At 43.3% G+C, this 17,550-nt stretch overlaps 3 protein-coding genes and 2 pseudogenes across 4 annotated transcripts; 2 read left to right on the forward strand and 3 right to left on the reverse strand.

Annotated features, from left to right (window-relative positions):
- Positions 1 to 947: 947 nt before the first annotated feature.
- On the reverse strand, positions 948 to 2,292 carry LOC141811548 (uncharacterized; annotated as a pseudogene).
- A 283-nt stretch (positions 2,293 to 2,575) lies between these two features.
- Positions 2,576 to 3,330, forward strand: LOC141811549 (putative xyloglucan endotransglucosylase/hydrolase protein 23; annotated as a pseudogene).
- Positions 3,331 to 3,786: 456 nt separating this feature from the next.
- On the reverse strand, positions 3,787 to 5,354 carry LOC141848219 (protein ENHANCED DISEASE RESISTANCE 2-like). The gene is made up of 2 exons (XM_074736279.1): positions 5,117 to 5,354; positions 3,787 to 5,026 (listed from the first exon to the last, which is right to left on the reverse strand). The coding sequence occupies exons 1-2, from the start codon at positions 5,202 to 5,204 to the stop codon at positions 4,008 to 4,010; spliced, it is 1,107 nt and encodes a 368-aa protein (XP_074592380.1). The 5' UTR covers positions 5,205 to 5,354; the 3' UTR covers positions 3,787 to 4,007.
- Positions 5,355 to 5,627: 273 nt separating this feature from the next.
- Positions 5,628 to 10,067, reverse strand: LOC141848220 (uncharacterized). 2 transcript variants are annotated; one of them, XM_074736281.1, is made up of 3 exons: positions 9,762 to 10,067; positions 9,561 to 9,684; positions 5,628 to 6,059 (listed from the first exon to the last, which is right to left on the reverse strand). In XM_074736281.1, the coding sequence occupies exons 1-2, from the start codon at positions 9,949 to 9,951 to the stop codon at positions 9,563 to 9,565; spliced, it is 312 nt and encodes a 103-aa protein (XP_074592382.1). In that variant the 5' UTR covers positions 9,952 to 10,067; the 3' UTR covers positions 5,628 to 6,059; positions 9,561 to 9,562. The 2 variants fall into 2 exon arrangements, with proteins under 2 accessions (XP_074592382.1, XP_074592381.1); XM_074736280.1 differs by lacking the exon at positions 5,628 to 6,059 and having other exon boundaries at positions 8,691 to 9,684.
- Positions 10,068 to 11,120: 1,053 nt separating this feature from the next.
- LOC141848221 (WRKY transcription factor WRKY51-like) lies at positions 11,121 to 12,614 on the forward strand. The gene is made up of 3 exons (XM_074736282.1): positions 11,121 to 11,857; positions 11,943 to 12,068; positions 12,156 to 12,614. The coding sequence occupies exons 1-3, from the start codon at positions 11,175 to 11,177 to the stop codon at positions 12,328 to 12,330; spliced, it is 984 nt and encodes a 327-aa protein (XP_074592383.1). The 5' UTR covers positions 11,121 to 11,174; the 3' UTR covers positions 12,331 to 12,614.
- Positions 12,615 to 17,550: the final 4,936 nt, after the last annotated feature.

The raw sequence follows: 17,550 nt of genomic DNA on the forward strand, positions 1-17,550 counted from the left end.
CCTCTGAGCTTCCGCCGCGAGCTCCGCCTCCGACCGCTGCAGTATCTCCCACATCACCTGCACGTCGTCGTACCCGCAGGTCCGCACCTCGTCGTAGAGCTTGATCAGCATGCCTCTTCCTGCATGCTTTCTGGGCTTGATTCGGGCGGCGACGGCGACGAGCGCTCTCTTGACGGGCTCCACCACGCGGCGGCGCCACCACGCCATGCGCGAGGCGGGGCGATGGAGCAGTGACGAGCCCGACGAGGAAGGTGCTTAAGAGGAGGAGGAGGAGGCGGCGCGCGGGTGGCAGCACGAGAAGGCAACACGTTGCCCAGTGTGCATTTTATACCGCGCGCGGTTTCGGAAAGGGGAAATGCGATGTCACATGCGGCGCGTGCCTGGCTCTCTCGTCTCTCTGATCTTTGTTTTTTAAAGATGACGCGCCGGTGGCGGATGTCTTGGGCTCCCGGAGTCATGGATGGCCGCATCGAAGGGCTCGTGACCACCGGCGCGGACGCGTGGGAGGCGTGAGAGGCAGGGGACGAGATTTATTTTATGCTTTCCTTCGTCTTTTGCGCTTGTCTTCTCGCCTGCACCGCGAGATGCTGAGCAGGTGACGATATGGATGGAGTCAGCGAGGGTCGTTCAAATCGCGACGAAAACAGATTCCCAGATGAGCTAACGCTGGGCCAGGCGGCTGGTCGGCTGGCCGGCCGGCCGGCCATTCTGTCCTTCCGATAAGGTCAAACGCCAATAGGGCAGCTCAAACACGAAATAAGCTCACTAGAGCAAGAATTCAAAGCCTTTTCGATTCAAGGTCCATTGATTGTGCAGCACACCAAACTGTTCGTCAATCACATTTTTAAAAAGTGAAAGAATTCAAGCAGAAGAAGAAGGAAGGGGAGAAGAAAACAACGAGGAAATGCTCACGGGACTGTAAGAAGATAACCTCAACCCCTCTAACTCTAAGTCGACTCGGTTGATTCTTTGCTGGAGTTGCTCCGCTGGTTTTTACCAGGTTGAGCTTTCGTCCTGCAACGATATGACCGTCTCGAATGCTCCCACCAAAGCCCTCACCTTGCTCTTCTTCTTCTCCAATAGCTTGCTCCTCGTCTCCTCGATCACGTCGTTGCTAACTTTCTCCTCCTTCTTCACCTGCAACAACGTCGGCTTCTTAAACACCCTCGCCGTAGCCGCCGTTTCCCCTCCGTTCTCAACTAACGTCGCCGTCCTAGTCTCTGCCGGCGCCGGTGCTGTAGCTTTACTCCCCCGAGCTTCCCTGACGGCAATCTTCTCCACAGTTGACTCTGCCTCCGGAGATTTGTTGCTACTGGTCTCCTGACCTGCATCATCTTCTCTGTTCTCTGGCATGGCATCACATGGGTCAGGCATCACTAAATTCGCGCCCTCTGCTTCAGCTTCTACCTTGGCAACCTCGCATGGTTCTTCACGAGGTGGTTCGATGATCCCAATAGACGATGGCTCCTCAGAGAGCTGCTCGTTGGCAATCTCAGGCACTCTGTTTCCATCGTGATCGATATTCCCATCGAGCTCGTGCTCTGGTGAATCGTGCTGCTCTTTTGGTTGAGATTCTAAGTTAGTATCTTCTTCCTCGGTGGCTTCATTAGTCTCAGCGAGTGTTTCTTCCTTGGCTTCAATTGATTCCGCTTCCATTCCTTCTAAGTGATTGTTCTCGCCGGAAGCATGGCTTTCCGGTGAAGGAACAACAAGATAATCTTTGTCAGCTGTAACTGATGGATCCTCACTTAATGCCCTTCGGTCGGCGTCGGCATCCGAAGTACTGAGCTTCTTTTTGTGGGAAACGACGCTACTCGCCGGATTCTGAGCCTTGGCAGATGATAGAGCCCCTCCGCCGCCAGCTCTTAGAGCTCTCGTCGTTTTCTCCGATACGTTCGCCGGCTTTGAAGACGCTGCAACCCGAGAAACAGAGGAAGAAGGCCTCGGCGTCTTTTCTTTGACAGTAGCGCTCGCCGTCGAAGATGATTTCAAAGGAGGGCTGGACGGCGACGAAGGTTTCTCCGCCGGCTTCCTTGCGATTCCTGGCGGATGCGATTTATTGGCGGCGGCGCTGTGTGTTTGCAGTGGCGTGGCTCTGCTAACCTTGGCGGCGCTGTCGCTGGTGGATCGAACTAAAGGCTTGTGCTGCAACGGATTAGTCTCCCGCTGAGGCGAACCCGAGACAAAGGTTTTGGCGGCCCTCCGCCGGCGAAGCTCATCGGAACTGGTATAGGATGAAGAGATTGACGTGGTCTTGTCCTTCAGGTGAGTGCTTGCTCTAGCGGAAGCCATACCAACTTAACTGCTAAAGGATCGGAAATCAATGACAAAGTTGGATTTGCAAGGAAGGATTAGAGAATAGAAAACTTTCCGTAAGAAATAAGTCACTTAAAATAATTTAAAAAAAACGACTAAAAAGCAAGGAAAAGGACGACAAGAAATCAAAAAAACTCTCTCCGACCTGAAGAAGTTATTCCGATCCATGACTCAATCTACTGATTTGCCTCTGCAACTAAATCTTATTCCTTTTCTGTCACAAAATCCATTAACCTAACGTTGTTTAACACAAAGGAATATGCAAAAAGAGAATGGCCCAGCGTTAGCTCAACCTACGAGGGAGAGAGAAAGTCGGTGTCCAAAGGTCGATCTCACCTTGTCTCTCGACAAGGACTCGGGCTCCGGGTTCCAGTCCAAGGACCAGTACCACTTCGGCAAGATTGACATGCAGATCGAGCTTGTGCCAGGCAACTCCGCCGGCACGGTCACCGCCTACTATGTAATTAGAGATACATACAGTTGCTTGCTTGTAGAATGCTTTGGCAGAGAATGAATACTGTTACTTGTTCTCCTTGCAGAATTGCCTTCGCAAGGACCGACGCACGACGAGATCGACCTTGAGTTGCTGGGCAACCTCAGCGGAGACCCTTACACGCTCCTCACCAACGTCTTCGCGTAGGGGAAGGGCAACCGGGAGGTGCAGTTCAAGCTCTGGTTCGATCCCACAAAGGATTTCCACACCACTCCATCCTCGACACGTCGATCCGGCACTAGAAGCAAAATATTTATTTATAATTGGATAATATGGATCTTCTATTCTGCTCCATGGAAGACGGGACGCCAATTGGAGATTTCCAAAACCTGGAATCCAGAGGCATTGCGTTCCCGAAGCAGCAACCGATGAGGATCTACTCCAGCCTTTGGAACGCCGACGACTGGGCGACCAAAGGGGGGCTTGTTAAGACTGACTGGTCGGAGGCGCCCTTCACGGCGTCGTACAGTGACTTCAACTCCGATGCTTGCGTTGTCGCTGGAGCTTCTGGTGCATCCTAATGCGGTGGTTCCGCGTAGAGCTGTCAAACTGTCTGATCTAGGACGGATCAATATATTAAAAATCCGTGTGTTTGTCAATGAATTGTATTACGTCTCAGCCGCTTCCCATAAGCTATTACAAAATTGAATAATAGTTGTGATTATTTCAAGGAGAGAGTTGCAGGGTTGCAGCGCCCAACTCTATGATCCAAAATCAGAAATTTATAATCTTTGTGCAGGTTTCATAATTTGTTTTTCAGGAAGAAGCTGTTTTAAGTCGATACTCGTGGAAGCACAATCGAAGCAAACTTAAATGGTGTAAACAAATGCCATAGTAATCTCAATGGTTGATGCAGGAAATCGCTTTCGGAGCACAGATAATGTAACTATGGAAAGCACAAATGCCACAGAAAATGGCATCAGAGAGGAACCTGAAGGTTAAAGCATCCACCGGAAACAAACAAATTTCATGACGATATTGAATGCAACAACTTTATACAAGCGATATAGTGACACCGGATAGAGAGATCCTCTCCCCCCTCATTGAAGAGAGGAAACAATTATGAATAGAAATGTACTTGAACAGAAGAAGACACAGTTGTACGAAATTTTTACAAGTCCTTTCCCAGAAGTAGCAGAGAAGAGAAGAAAAGGCCCAAACATCTTACCTTTTTCACCTAAGAGAGAGCGGAACAGCCTCAACCTTCACGTTTGCCTCCCTTGCCGTCTCCCAGCCTGGATGGCTCGGTAGCTGAGCTCTGGTCCTGGTGATGATTGACCTTAGCCTGGCCTCGATATCCTCCCTTGTTTGCCTCTGTCGCCCTGGGTTGAGCCTCCATATACGTTGCCGAACGCATCTCCATCTGCGCCACCCTAACCGCCCCGAGAAGCCGCTCCGGAAGCTCCTCCTCCGCCTGCGCCTCGACCAGGAATCCCATGTCGATGGTGACCGCCGTCACGCAGCCGAGGGCTAGGCGGAGGATGGCGTGAGCGATGGCGGAGCTCCCTATGTCGACGTCAATCTCCAAGTAGTTCTCCCCGCGGTGATAGTTGCAGGTGAGCGCCTTCCCCAGGAGGCAGGCAGCGTAGTTCCCCACAGCAGCCTTCACGATCCACGGCCCCTTCACTATCCGGTTCACGATCTTGAACCTCGCGTTCCGGAAGGCGTCGTCGCCGTGGACAAATCGGTAGAAGAGGGAACCCGGCGGGATGGGGTCCTCAGCGACGAAATAAAAAACAGCGGAGTGACACTCCCGGCCGGGGACCTGGAGATTGACTGCAAATAGAAAGGCCTTGCCTGAGTGTCCGAGGGAATGAGCGCGGCGAAGGGAAGAGGCTACCCGGTTGTCCGGTCGACCGAGGACGTAATCGAGGCGAGAGGCGGAGCGGAGCCAATCGACGCCGGCGGGCTTGAGGAGCCACTCTCCGGAAGGTACTTTCTGGCGGCGGCTGAAATAGTTAGGACCGCGGAGGTGGAACAGATCTCCGGGAGGAGACGCCCACCCATTGGAGCCGGTGTGGAGATCAACGTGGCGGAGGGAGCCACCCTCGATCGCCTCGCGCCGCCAATCGTAAGGCTGCCCATCCGAGGCTGCCGGAGAAGCCCGAGGGGATTCTCCTCCGTCATCGAAGGAAGGATCAGAGGCGGGGCCGGCGCTGTTCTTCGCCGTGGGGCACATCTCCGGCGGCGACGCCTCCTGATGAGCTCTACGCATAACTGACAAAGGAAAGCAAATCAAGGCATCAAAGCGGTGGGCTTTCTTTAAGGTCAACAAATTCTAAGGAAATGCCTTTGATCACTGCTCACCAAAACGTGGCAGATTTCTGGTCGTCGAAATTAAAAATGGACCCTGTCCGATTAAGGACAGAGGGGCTGTTGATTTCTGGACTGGCATCCATAAAGGGAAAGGGATAAACGAAGTAAATGGTGCTGTCTGAAATCCGCTGTGGAGTAGGAAACAAGAAGCAACGGGAGTAGATGATAAAATTAATGTAAAAAAAAACCATTTTCATTGCATTTGGATGAAATCAAATTTAAAAGGAATTTTTTTCAAGGATTAAAAAAATGCAAAAGTGAGATATCATAAGGTCACTCTGATGTAACATTGTTAGATTATCGGATCATTACTAACTTGATTATCAAATGAAATGAGTTGATGATGACTAGACATAAAAGAGAACTTGATGGGGTTTAACGTTGACATCCGCGTCAGCCTTGGGTATTTCTGTCGTTGAAAAATGCTAGGTTTGGTAGGCGACCAACAACCATTGCTTTGACAATTGAAACCCAGCTATCGTCGCTTTCAATGACCGAGGGGCCATTCTTAGTCATAGCACTTCATTTCTAACATCATATTGCCATCTTGTTTCATCCTTACAAGCCAACAATTATTTCATTTTTTATATCTTATCGTCATCTTCCCAAATTGATGTGAATTTATGATCATTGACTGACCAAAATGCACATGTTCACAATAGAATGAATCAGATTGCGCCATATCATCAAGACTATGTTGTAGTATATGAATCAACTATTTAATGCCTACATAATGGCATTTATTGTTTTTGTTACCAAAAAAAAATTGCAAATCCGGCTGGAATCATTTTATCCTAAAATAGGAGAAAATCATATAAAAAAATAAGAATACTTCTTTCGCATCAAGAAACTCTGTAAAGAACAAATATCTAATAAGATTTGTTTCCTTTTTCATCCCTCTGATAATCGAAGCCATAAATGCTTCCTCTTGTCCCTGTATTAGTTTTATCCAGTGAGTCAAGATTTCCATAACCGATACGAGAAGATGAAATAAAATGAATATGCCCGGTTTTAATTCATTCCAACTTTTTTTTATATGTTTTCCACCAGAGAAATATATGGAACGGATTGCCTAACATGGAAAAATAAGAGAACAAAAAACAGCACATTAGTGTGACACTAAACCATCTCTATACAATTAACCAGTAAGCCTGAAGCTGCAAAGAAAACAAGGTTGTCAATAGTTCTCATGCGTCTCTTTTATTATGCTTTCTCATTGTGCTATAAAGTGCCAAGAGATGTTGAACGCTAACCTATAATGGTCAAAGATAAGATTTCCTGAACTGATTTTGTCACAAAGAACACTTTATATTTTTCAATGATATATTCCGTCAATGTTTTGAAATCTAAGCAATATCAATCTAAATGAATGCTTTAATTCAAGTTCTGAAGCCTTGCTCCGCAGAGGATAGCTGCCAGTCAGTATCTGTATATAATAATCTTCTAAAGCAGGATGTAAATATTAATTTCGAGAATTAACCAAAAATTGGTGTGGCTACTCTAAAATTACGCCTTAAGGTCTTAAACCATTAGTTATTTTAATTACTCTTAAGTTGCTTATCTATTGACCTACTGATTGGCGTGCTCAGTTAAATTTAAAATTAAAAAGATCAAACATGCCTGTTCTAGCTGTTATGTAACTGCTGATAATTCTGCTGAATAGAATTTGAAAATAGATTAAAGATAAAGCATGGATCATTCATTTGTGACCATATATACTAAAGAGTTCAAAGGGAAGGGGACTTCAACCAACAACATAAACAAAAAATGGATCCCACTTGCTTATTATTTTCTACATCACTAAGTTCTCTCATTCAATTGACTAGTTTATACACTTGTAAAAATCCAATCTCTAGGAGCAATCAGGTGAAACATTCAATGACAATAAAATGAGAGAACATAGACTAAGATAGCATATTCAAAGGTGATGAACAAATCTAATTGTTGGATGACCTAATTCAATTAGAGTTGGAAGTGTGCATGTGGTTGATGAAGACCAAAGAAACTCTAATTAATGAAATAAAAAATAAATTAATTGATCAGATCTTCCCAGCCACATAGCTTTGGCATATTCCAATGGACCATGATATATAATATCAGAGTGAAATCGTTCACCAGCTTGTGGTTCTGTGGATATCAACATAATTATAAAACCAGACCAGACTGGCCAGTCCAACTGTGAATTTTCTCCGAACCTTATGTAGATTATTGCGTTACTTTTTTTCTCCCGTTCTTATTTAGAAACAGTGTAATTAAAATATTTACATAATAGACACATCAAGGAGTATATAAATAAGCTATGCCTCACCATGAAGAAATAACAGTACAAGAGTTTTCGCCAACATAAGAAGAGGCATCATACTTAGGGTTAGGGGTGAGCAAAAATTCGGTTAAACCGATCAAATTTAAAAATTCAGTTCGGTTATTTTTTTAAAAATTCGATTTGGTTTCGGTTTTAAAATTCTTTATTCTGTTAAACCAAATTAATAAAACTAAAAAAAAAATTTATAAATTTCTAAGTTAGTAAACTTATAAATCTCTAACTAATTGATAAATTTTTCATAATATTTAAAAAATTCGGTTATTTCGGTTAATTCGGTCGAAAACCGAATAAATCGATATATCGGTTTCGGTTTATTCAATTTTTATTTGAAAATTCGGTTGGTTCGGTTAGTTTAAAAAAATTCGTTTCGGTTCGGTTCAGTTTTGGTTAATTCAGTTCGGTTCGGTTTTAACCAAATACTTAGCCCTACTTAGGGTTGGAGGTAAATTCTTCCTGTCTTTGGAGCACATCTTGTTATGTTGATTGTAATCGAACCCAAATAGCTTATTGGTCGTAGATGGCATGATTGTTTTTATGTCACAACAGCAAAATTCTATATAGAGTTTTGTGAGTGTAGATTTAAGGATATTGCCATGGCTTAAAATCTAATTTGATGATCATGTTAACCTTAAGAACGGTAATAGTCATCAACCTTTATGGTGTTGCTGATGATCTAGAGATTGGATGTGGCTAGTTTTGTTTACAGCTGACATTATAGAATTTATAATAGTAAGTGCACTTTTATCCATATAATTTTCCTTATTAGTCAAAGAACGAGTACAACTAACAAATCATATTGTATACTTAAAGATGGATGGAACATTTTATTAAATGAAAGACTAAATACCTTCTCATTTAAACTTAGCTTGTATACAATTGAGAACTTTGTTATCTGCTCATAAAATGGCTTTATGCAAATTTTAATTTATGCATTTAAGGAAATTTTCTGAAATCTTAAAATTATGTAATTTGTGATACCTCCATTTATAGCTATGATATGAATCATGATTGTTATTTTGAGTTATAGTAATTATCATTTTTCTGATTATTAATTGATAGTGAAAATAAGTTTTTTTTCATTCAATAATATTGGACTAGATAATGGGCATTCTGTAGATTTCTCAGATTTCAATTAAATTGTTGGAGCATGAACCGATATAACACTATCAAGGACAGTATACTGAATGCATACTGTTTGATTTATAAGGATGACCTAAATTGTGGTGTATTGAGGTGCAAATACTAACAACTTGAATTGGATGTTCCAAAGCGACCCATCCAATCAACTGACAAAACATTCACATGCCAATCCCATTCTATCTCAACAACAGAGATAGGTTACCCTTTCTAGCTCGGATGATCAAATTTTGATCACTAAATATTCAATGGGGAAGAACAAAATCTTAAAAATAAAAGAAGCTTCTGTACCCTTGAAAGTTGTAAATTTTGTACATGCTCTATGTATAGTTGAACCCATGAATTAATAGCATCATGTTGAAGCTAGATTGCTCCATGCTCATTAGTCACACATAGACAAGTACAGTAGGCAAATATGTCGATAAATTAAGGATTGTCCTCCTGAATGACAAGTCATTTAGGGATAGAATGAAACCCATCCAAATTCAACATGATACTGGAGCTAGGCTTGTATTAATAAGTTATGACTGGCATGAAGGAACATATTGAAGGTGGAATGCTCCACGCTCATCAATCCTACATGGGCATTTAGGGATGGAAGGCTCCACCCCAATTGAACACATAAATAGACTGGGAAAAGCATTAAGCAGTCTGTGTATGATAATTTGAGCATTTCATTATGCACTAGAGCATAACTGACATAGTACAAATACAAAGCAAAAGTAGCACCCTATTTTAAATTAGCCATTAAGCCACAACTGGTAAAACTTAATTAGATAGCAGCAATGAGAGTAAAAAATTAACAAGAAACTTCGATTTTTATCAATCAAGAGGAAATGAACAACATAGTTACTCAAAGAATTAACGACAACGAAGTAATTAACAAAGAAAGAGAAATGATTATCCCGGAATGAGAAGTGATTTGTACAGAAGATAAAACATCCGGAGTAGCACATGGAGAAAGAAGAAAGTTACCCTCATACTGCAGGAATGTTAGCAAATGAGAAACCTTTGTATCCCTTGTAAGCGTAGTAGGCGATCCGCGTGTAGTAGAACCCCGGTATGAACAGCACCGACCCGAGGAGCGCAAAGAAAACACCTGAATCAACAGAGTATCTCCGGGTGAGTGAAATCCGAACTAGGGTTTATGGGAGGGAACGAGTTCAGCCGGATTACCGTGAGTTCGGTCTCCGCCGACTCGATCGGCAGCCATGAGGATGCCGAAGGCGATGCCTAGAACGCCTGAAACAAGGAGGCCAACGGAGAGGGCGACCTCTTTTATAGGCGGGTGGTGGTGGACGACGTAGGCGCCCTCCATCATGACGTCCTCGTCCGAGATCGAGAATGCTTGATCGACGTACGACATTGGCGACCACGAGAGAACTCGAACGATCGTCCTGGGAAGAGGTAAGCAGAGCACGACGGCGCAGATCTTCTTGGATGGCTCGAGAAGCAGACAAGGCAGCAAAGCAGCAACGGATCAGAGATTAGCTCTCGAAGGAAAAGGCGAACCAGGTAATACAGCGCGATCCAATAACTAGATGGAGGGCGGGCATTTGGTAATTATGACAAAGTACATGGGCAAAACTGGGCTCAAAATCAATGTTAGGCCTCCGGAATCGGACGGTGATCCCCAATATCCAATATGATAGACTGGACGGATGCGATGCAAGCACGTATCGAAAGTACATCAAGTAGCAACTCTATTCACATGTCCGACGCTCCCTCGTATCACGTGCTACGTTAGAACAACCAACTTTAGCGATCGACCGTCAGATTAAGTCAGCTCTGATCCAACGACCCGCGGCGACACCTACAGAGTCAACAACACTGACAGCTGCCAAAGCCAGCGCTTTCGTCTTTGTGAAAACTAGCGCACCTCCGAAAGATACCCACTCGGTACCCAGCCAAGGGCCTCCATAATTTTAGCAGGATTGTTTTTGGGTAAGTTAGTTTTTGTTTTTCGGAGCGTCCTCGGGCTCGTGATGGGTGGGCCACCACCGGCACACACCCACTGAGTCACTGACTCGCTGCTCCAGCCCTTTACTTTGCCCGCAAAAGTCCACCCTCCTCCAACACCCACTGCGACATGCGATGTCACCTCCACCGAATCCAATTAATATTGGCGCTGCCTCATTAATAATCTAATGTAAAGCCAATCTCGCCACTAAACCGTAGTCAACGCTACAGCTGCTCTCTGTCCGCTTTTAATTTTTCCCCTTTTGTTACTCTCGACGATGATCCACTACGCTTACTCGTTTTGTGACCTTCGCACTTTTGCCGCTTAGAGCCGAATCACAATCGTGGTGAAACCGAGGGTCAACGACTGTCACGTCAGCCAAGAACTTACCTTAGGACGAGAGAGATCTAGCCGTTTAGGGAAGAGCCATGCCGCGTTTAGATTCGAGTTAAAATCCGATCACGAGAAAAAAGTGGAGAGATCAGGACCGTTTGATTTAAAGGTTCCTTTGACTCGAATTCAACGGGTCTTCGTCTTTCTCCTGCTCCGGTGGTGAAGCTGCTATAAAGGAGACTCCTGCTTGCCTTCCTTAATCTCTTCACTCGGATGCTTGGCTTGGTTGGCGAATCATGGGCGTTGATCTGATGGGCTACGACAAGATGGACGATCAGATGGCTATCCAGGAGGCGGCCACGGCGGGGCTGCGCTCCATGGACCACCTCATCCGGCAACTCTCCGGTCAGCAGACGCAGCAGCAGCAGGTCGACTGCAGGGAAATCACTGAGGTGGCCGTTTCCAAGTTTAAGAAAGTCATCTCCATGCTCAACCGCACCGGCCACGCACGCTTCCGCCGCGGCCCAACCGCGGCGGCGGCGGCGCCACCGCCGGCAGAGCAGTCGTCGCTCCACTCGGCGGCGGGGAAGACGCTCTCCCTCGCCCCCGTGCCGCTCCGAGCTGTCAAGCCGCCGCAGCACGCACTCCCTCGCCAGAGGTTGACTTTCGACTTCACCGAGCAAGCGGCCGCAAACGAAGCCTCGCCGTGCTTCAGCGTCCCGACGCCGTTGTCCTCGGCGACGTCCTCCTTTGTGTCGTCCGTTACCGGCGACGGCAGCGTATCCAAAGGCCGCGGCCGGCTCGACGGCGCTTCCCTCCTCCTCCCTCTGCCAGCCGCCTCTCTTTCTATTGGGAAGCCGCCGCTCTCTTCTTCGCTCAAGCGGCTCTGCCAGGAGCACGGTAACGGACACTCTCACTCCGAGCAAGTCGACGGAAAGTACGCCATTTCCAGCGGCCGCTGCCACTGCTCCAAGCGTAGGTAAAACAAAAAACAAAAATTTGAGCAAATCCTTGCGCCTCGATCTCCAATCTAATTAAATTCTAATCGGGTGTTTATTAAGCAGGAAATCGAGGGTGAAGAGAACGATACGCGTGCCGGCGATAAGCTCGAAGGTGGCGGACATCCCGCCGGACGAGTTCTCGTGGCGCAAGTACGGTCAGAAGCCGATCAAGGGCTCACCTTACCCACGGTAAGCTCCTCCCCAACCCCTATCGAACGTCCGATCTCCGTCGAATGGCTGTGGTCTGATCTAACTCTGCTCACGATTCTTATTCAGGGGCTACTACAAGTGCAGCACGCTACGCGGCTGCCCGGCCCGGAAGCACGTGGAGCGGGCACCCGACGACCCCTCGATGCTAATCGTCACCTACGAAGGCGAGCACCGTCACACTCCGACCGCCTCAGCCGCCGCATCCGTGCCGGAGCCCGTGCCCGCCGCCGTCGCCTCCTGACTCTGTCGTCCATCGCAGGCCCAGCCGTTATTTTTCTTTTTTCCCCCTTTTTTTACTTAATCAGAAAGCAAGGGAGGAGTTGAAATTGTGATCCGTCAAGAATGTTTACCGAAAAAAAAAACCCTGAGAAAATCGGAGGAAATGTTGACCCGGTGGTGGGGAGAGCGTGAGCTGGCTATGTGATAGATTTGAGATCGCGGTCAGCAAGGTCAAAAGATGCGGCCAGTGCTGCCGCTGTCGTTGACTTGTATCGACCGAGAGCAATTGTTTACAGTGGATGGATATGATGGCAGTGCGTTAATATAGGAAGTTAGGCAGCTCTTCTCTTCCAACATCTTGAGTAATGAAAAAGAAATCATCTTTGTAATTCATCACGGCGAATCATCGATGTCGATTTTTTTCTTAAATTAATCGATCGCAGGAAATGGGTGATGGACAAAAATCCAAGACAAAACAGTAGGATAATGTTTTTGGATGCTTTGTCAAACGGTGCATGATCTCCTGAAAGATTTCAAACGTGATGTTAGGGACCATTTGACGGCGAATTTCTTGCCTATCCACTGCTGCAGAACGATGGGCAAAAGCCAAGGAACACGGATCTTGAGCAGGAGTGTCTGTGGAAGAGTCGACCTCGAACAGGATTCCGATGGAAGACTAAGAACTCAAGATCGATATCGATTCGACGTAGTCAAGTTTGAAGCCTAACTTTGAATATTCAGGAGCAATCAGGCAGTGGAAAATGGTGAATCAGACAGATCAGCGAACAATTCAGTTTCAAAGCTCAACCTCTCAGAGCTCTATCTGTCTCTGTTCTTGAGCCTGTCCCTCGACCCTTGGGACCTTCCACCAACCAAATTGATGATCCCCTTGGAAATTGACCCACGTGTAGTGTGCACTAATGATCCGAAATCAATGCAGTGTTGTAGGGTTTTTTTTTATCAGAGAATATAAATAATATTTTTGAAGGATTAAGTAGACGTTAATGGTTTAAATCTCTATCAGATGGATTTATACTTAACTAATACATGATTAATTATCATTAAAAAATTAAATAAGTGATCTAATTTATAGCATGAAGGAGAGTTTAAATTAAATGGATGTGGATTAAATATGTAAATATAATAAATTAATTTATTAATATTAATGGATTATTAACGAGTTATGGATTTTATGATGAATAATCCTAAGCTTGATATAAGAAGATAGATTTTATTAGATTTGGATATCTTAAATGAAATCTTGATTTTGGTGTTTTTTTCTTGAATTTTTTCCCAATGAGATCAAGATATGGATTACCGTCCAATCTCTATAGAAGATCATTCTGCTGTTGCAGGAACTCCGACAATAAATAAGGATACATGACTCTTGTTTGAACTCAGGTCAATATTCAATTTGTTCTTGTATCGATTTCAATTTTAGTTTTAGTTTTATTGTTGTTTGTTGATGATAAATTTGATCCGAATTAGATGCATTCATATGCATCTTATTATTATTGCTTTCAATTGTTATTTCTACGATATAAAATTTCAATTTTGGGTGTGGAGATAAACTTACCGAGCCATTATTAATTAAATTAGGAGTTTAATTTTGACTGTAATTGAGTGACGGTGTCGGCCGGGTACCACCGGGCCGGAGACCAACCCAGAGACTCATTTTCAACGGGCGTGATTCCTTGATGTGGATTTTGTTAGGTTGGTCGTCCATGCATGTGTTTTTCTTGCCCACCGGGTCAATTTAGCTATTTGATCTAAAAGAACCCTAAACTTCATGTAATAAATGCAAAGAAAAATATGTTGAAGTCCAAGATCTTCATATTTTAAATTTTAATGCAAAATGCAAGGGAGGAGCCTCCCCTGTTTGATTGTGATTTAATCTTAGCTGTTAGCTGTTGATGATCCCTCTCAATAAATTTATTATTAAAATCAAGATTCGATCTTGATTAGATTGGATGGCTGATAAACTCATATTTGTCGTGATGATGAGATCAAACAATTTAAATATTGAACCTCTCTATGCTGAAGTGAAGTATAGAAATGACTTAGATCGTCTTCAAACGAATGTAATGGCCGGATGATAATTATAGGATCAAATTTATTTATTGAGTTGGTGTTTTGAGGTTTAAAGTTGTAAATGATAAAGACAAGTAATGAAAGATAATTTAATCTAACCTAAATTATGATTGCAATGAACTAAAGAACACAGAGCATTTGTTGAACTTAATCTAGTCTAACTTATACATTGAATAAGAAATTAAGGAAACTAACTAGAAAACAAATCACTCATGGCATTGGAAAGAGACAAGGCATCTACACTAACCTAAACCGCCGCAAAAATACAAATCAAACGAAAAACAACAACATGATTGTAACCCTAACTCTTCAATTAAGTAAAGCAAAAACTAAATCATTAACATGACTAGTAATTCTAAACTACAGACAGGGAATTTGGATCAATTGTCGCGAGATTAACTTTCATGAAACATGGTGACAATTCACTCATGGATGGGAATGCTAAGTCAAATGAATTTTATAGATCAGTTAGGGCAACCCAAGCTGGCTTGATCGGGAATGGGAGAAGATAGGAACCTCAACAATGGTGGCAATCAGTCGTGGCTCAGTGGAGGAGTGAAATTGAAGCATGGATTAGATGAGTGGAAGGTGTACTGGATCTGTTGTAGACGTAGGAAAACCCCTTGCGTCTTATACAGCTCCGACGATGGTGGTTGGTCTCGATAGTGATAACGGTGGCATTGGCAGCAATGAATTGAAATTGAGGAAGGAAAATCCTTTGAACCTCAATGGTTGGCTGTGATCGGTAGGTTGAGAAGGAGATTCCCTTGACTTGTTCTGGTGTGAAGGAGGTAGAAGGATGGCCGACGGTGATGGATGAAAGATGATCCCCTTGACTCTTCATCAACGATCTTGATCTACTCCCTCTTTGACTTGGATAGACCAAATCTTGATGGATGACTTAGATCACTCCTGATCTTAGATAAATGGTCCCGATTGATCCAGATTTAATCTCCTCAATTAATCTTAGAATTAAGTCTAATTTGAATCAATCCAACTCGGATCCACGATTCCTTGATTGCCTACACAAATCATATTTGAATATTGGCATAAATATCATAATTATTAGATAATTTGTTCATTAAAGTTTAAAAATAATTCTAACTCTTGAAATGTGATATGAACGTTAATTTAAACACGTGAGAGGTAAAAAAATGATATAAGAACCTAATTATTATGAAAAAATGATGGTTATCAATGGCTTAGAGCCTGAGAGTCATAGATGGACAGTGATGTGAAGGTAAATAAAGGTCTACATGAAGGGCTTTTGACTCAATCAATGTAGAGTCCATGTTGGAGATCCCTTGAGTTTGTCAACACAAATCTTGATCACCTGATACTAGCGATGTTAAGCTCGAATGGGTGATGCTCCCGAATACTATAGCACTCGAGTATCATAGCATTTTGGAGCCCGAGTGGGTGACACTCCCGAATATTGGAAGGGTCATGCCAAGGTGTGTCTTAGCTCCCTTATAACCTATGGTTGATCTTTTTCAATCAGGAAGTGGAGTACTAGGCGAGATAGGGAAGGAGTTGATTCATTAGAATTCGTTAATCTCATCTCCACTCGACAAGTACACCCGATCTGCTACGAAACTGACTCAACTGACGAAGACGGATCCAATAGCAGCAAATATGGTCTAAGTCAATAGAAGATGATTCAACGGTAATTCACTCATCCCTCGATTTCAGAGCGAATTTGAATCAAATAGCATTGTCAAAAGTCTCTTACATTATCCTCCAAGTCAATCAATTGGTCATATGCTAAATGGCCAATAAGAAAAAGTTGTTTGAAATTCTATATGTCTACCAAAAGGATCCAACATTCTATTATTTTAAGTTTTTCTCTTAGTCGTGAGGCTTTTGCATTTAGTCATTATTGTTAGTAGTAGCCCTATAGGCAATTATGTGATGTCTGACTAGGGACTTTTGTATCATATTTTATTATTAATAAAGGAAAAAATTTTAGTTATTATACTTACTTTATATTTGTACCAAATAACTAAGTATAATAATATCATTGGATAGTTAGTTCTAATCTACATCATATCGATTGTTTGAGCCAATAGTGAGATGATGTAGAGAACACCACTCTTAATCATTCCTAGTCAAGCATTAATATTCAAGGACGATATTAATGCGTTGAGACTAGTATGTAGTTCAACTAGATGACTTGATCTCACAAGTCATAAATATGAGATATCGAGTTGACACATAGATATACATTAGAGAATGTATACTGAATTAATTTAAACACGTGAGAGAGGTAAAAAATGATATAATAACCTAATTATTATGAAAAAATGATGGTTATCAATAGCTTAGAGCCTAGAGTCATAGATTGACAATGATGCGAAGGTAAATAAATGTCCACATGAAGGGCTCTTGACTAATGGAGAGTCCATATTGGAGATCCCTTAAGTTTGTCAACACAAATCTTGATCACATGCATGATACTAGCGGTGTTATGCTCGAATGGGTGATGCTCCCGAATACTGTAGTGCTTGAGTATCGTAGCATTCTGGAGCCCGAGTGGGTGACACTCCCGAATATTGGAAGGGTCATGTCAAGGTGTGTCTTAGCTCTCTTATAACCTCTGATTGATCTTTTTTTAGTCAGGAAGTGGAGTACTGGGTGACATAGAGAAGGGGTTGGTTCATTAGAATTCGTTCATCTCATCTCCACTTGGCAAGTACACCCGATCTGCTACGAAACTAATTCAACCGACGAAGACGGATCCAATAGCAATAGATATAACCCAAGTCAATAGAAGACGATTCAATGGTAGTTCACTCGATCCCTCAATTTCAGACCGAATTTGAATCAGATAGCATTATCAAAAGCCTCTTACATTGTCCTCCAAGTCAATCATATGCTACATGTGGTCATATGCTAAATGGCCAATAAGCTTTTTGTTTTTTTGAAATAAATTACTAATATTTTAAAATGTATTTTAAAATTAATAATTAATTGTTAAATATTTAAAATATTCTATATGTCTCCACCCCTGCCAAAAAGGATCCAACATTCCATTATTTTAAGTTTTTCTCTTAGTCATGAGGCTCTTGCATTTAGTCATTATTATTGTTTCAAGTTCATTTTCTGACTATCTAAAAGTCTTAGATGGTGGTGATCGATAATCATGAGACAC

Source organism: Curcuma longa, chromosome 17 (assembly GCF_044706935.1).
Source record: "Curcuma longa cultivar G26 ecotype Majalengka, Jawa Barat chromosome 17, ITB_CL_G26_1.1, whole genome shotgun sequence".
Classification (NCBI taxonomy): Eukaryota; Viridiplantae; Streptophyta; class Magnoliopsida; order Zingiberales; family Zingiberaceae; genus Curcuma; species Curcuma longa.

Bases quoted from the DNA above. Each gene is read 5' to 3' on its own strand.
- LOC141848220 (XM_074736281.1), bottom strand. From the start codon at position 9,951: ATGTCGTACGTCGATCAAGCATTCTCGATCTCGGACGAGGACGTCATG. The intron at 9,685-9,761 runs GTAATCCGGCTG...CTGTTGATTCAG, and splicing joins CGGCGGAGACCGAACTCACG to GTGTTTTCTTTGCGCTCCTC.
- LOC141848221 (XM_074736282.1), top strand. From the start codon at position 11,175: ATGGGCGTTGATCTGATGGGCTACGACAAGATGGACGATCAGATGGCT. The intron at 11,858-11,942 runs GTAAAACAAAAA...TTTATTAAGCAG, and splicing joins TGCCACTGCTCCAAGCGTAG to GAAATCGAGGGTGAAGAGAA. The intron at 12,069-12,155 runs GTAAGCTCCTCC...ATTCTTATTCAG, and splicing joins AAGGGCTCACCTTACCCACG to GGGCTACTACAAGTGCAGCA.
- LOC141848219 (XM_074736279.1), bottom strand. From the start codon at position 5,204: ATGCCAGTCCAGAAATCAACAGCCCCTCTGTCCTTAATCGGACAGGGT. The intron at 5,027-5,116 runs GTGAGCAGTGAT...TTCCTTTGTCAG, and splicing joins CAGAAATCTGCCACGTTTTG to TTATGCGTAGAGCTCATCAG.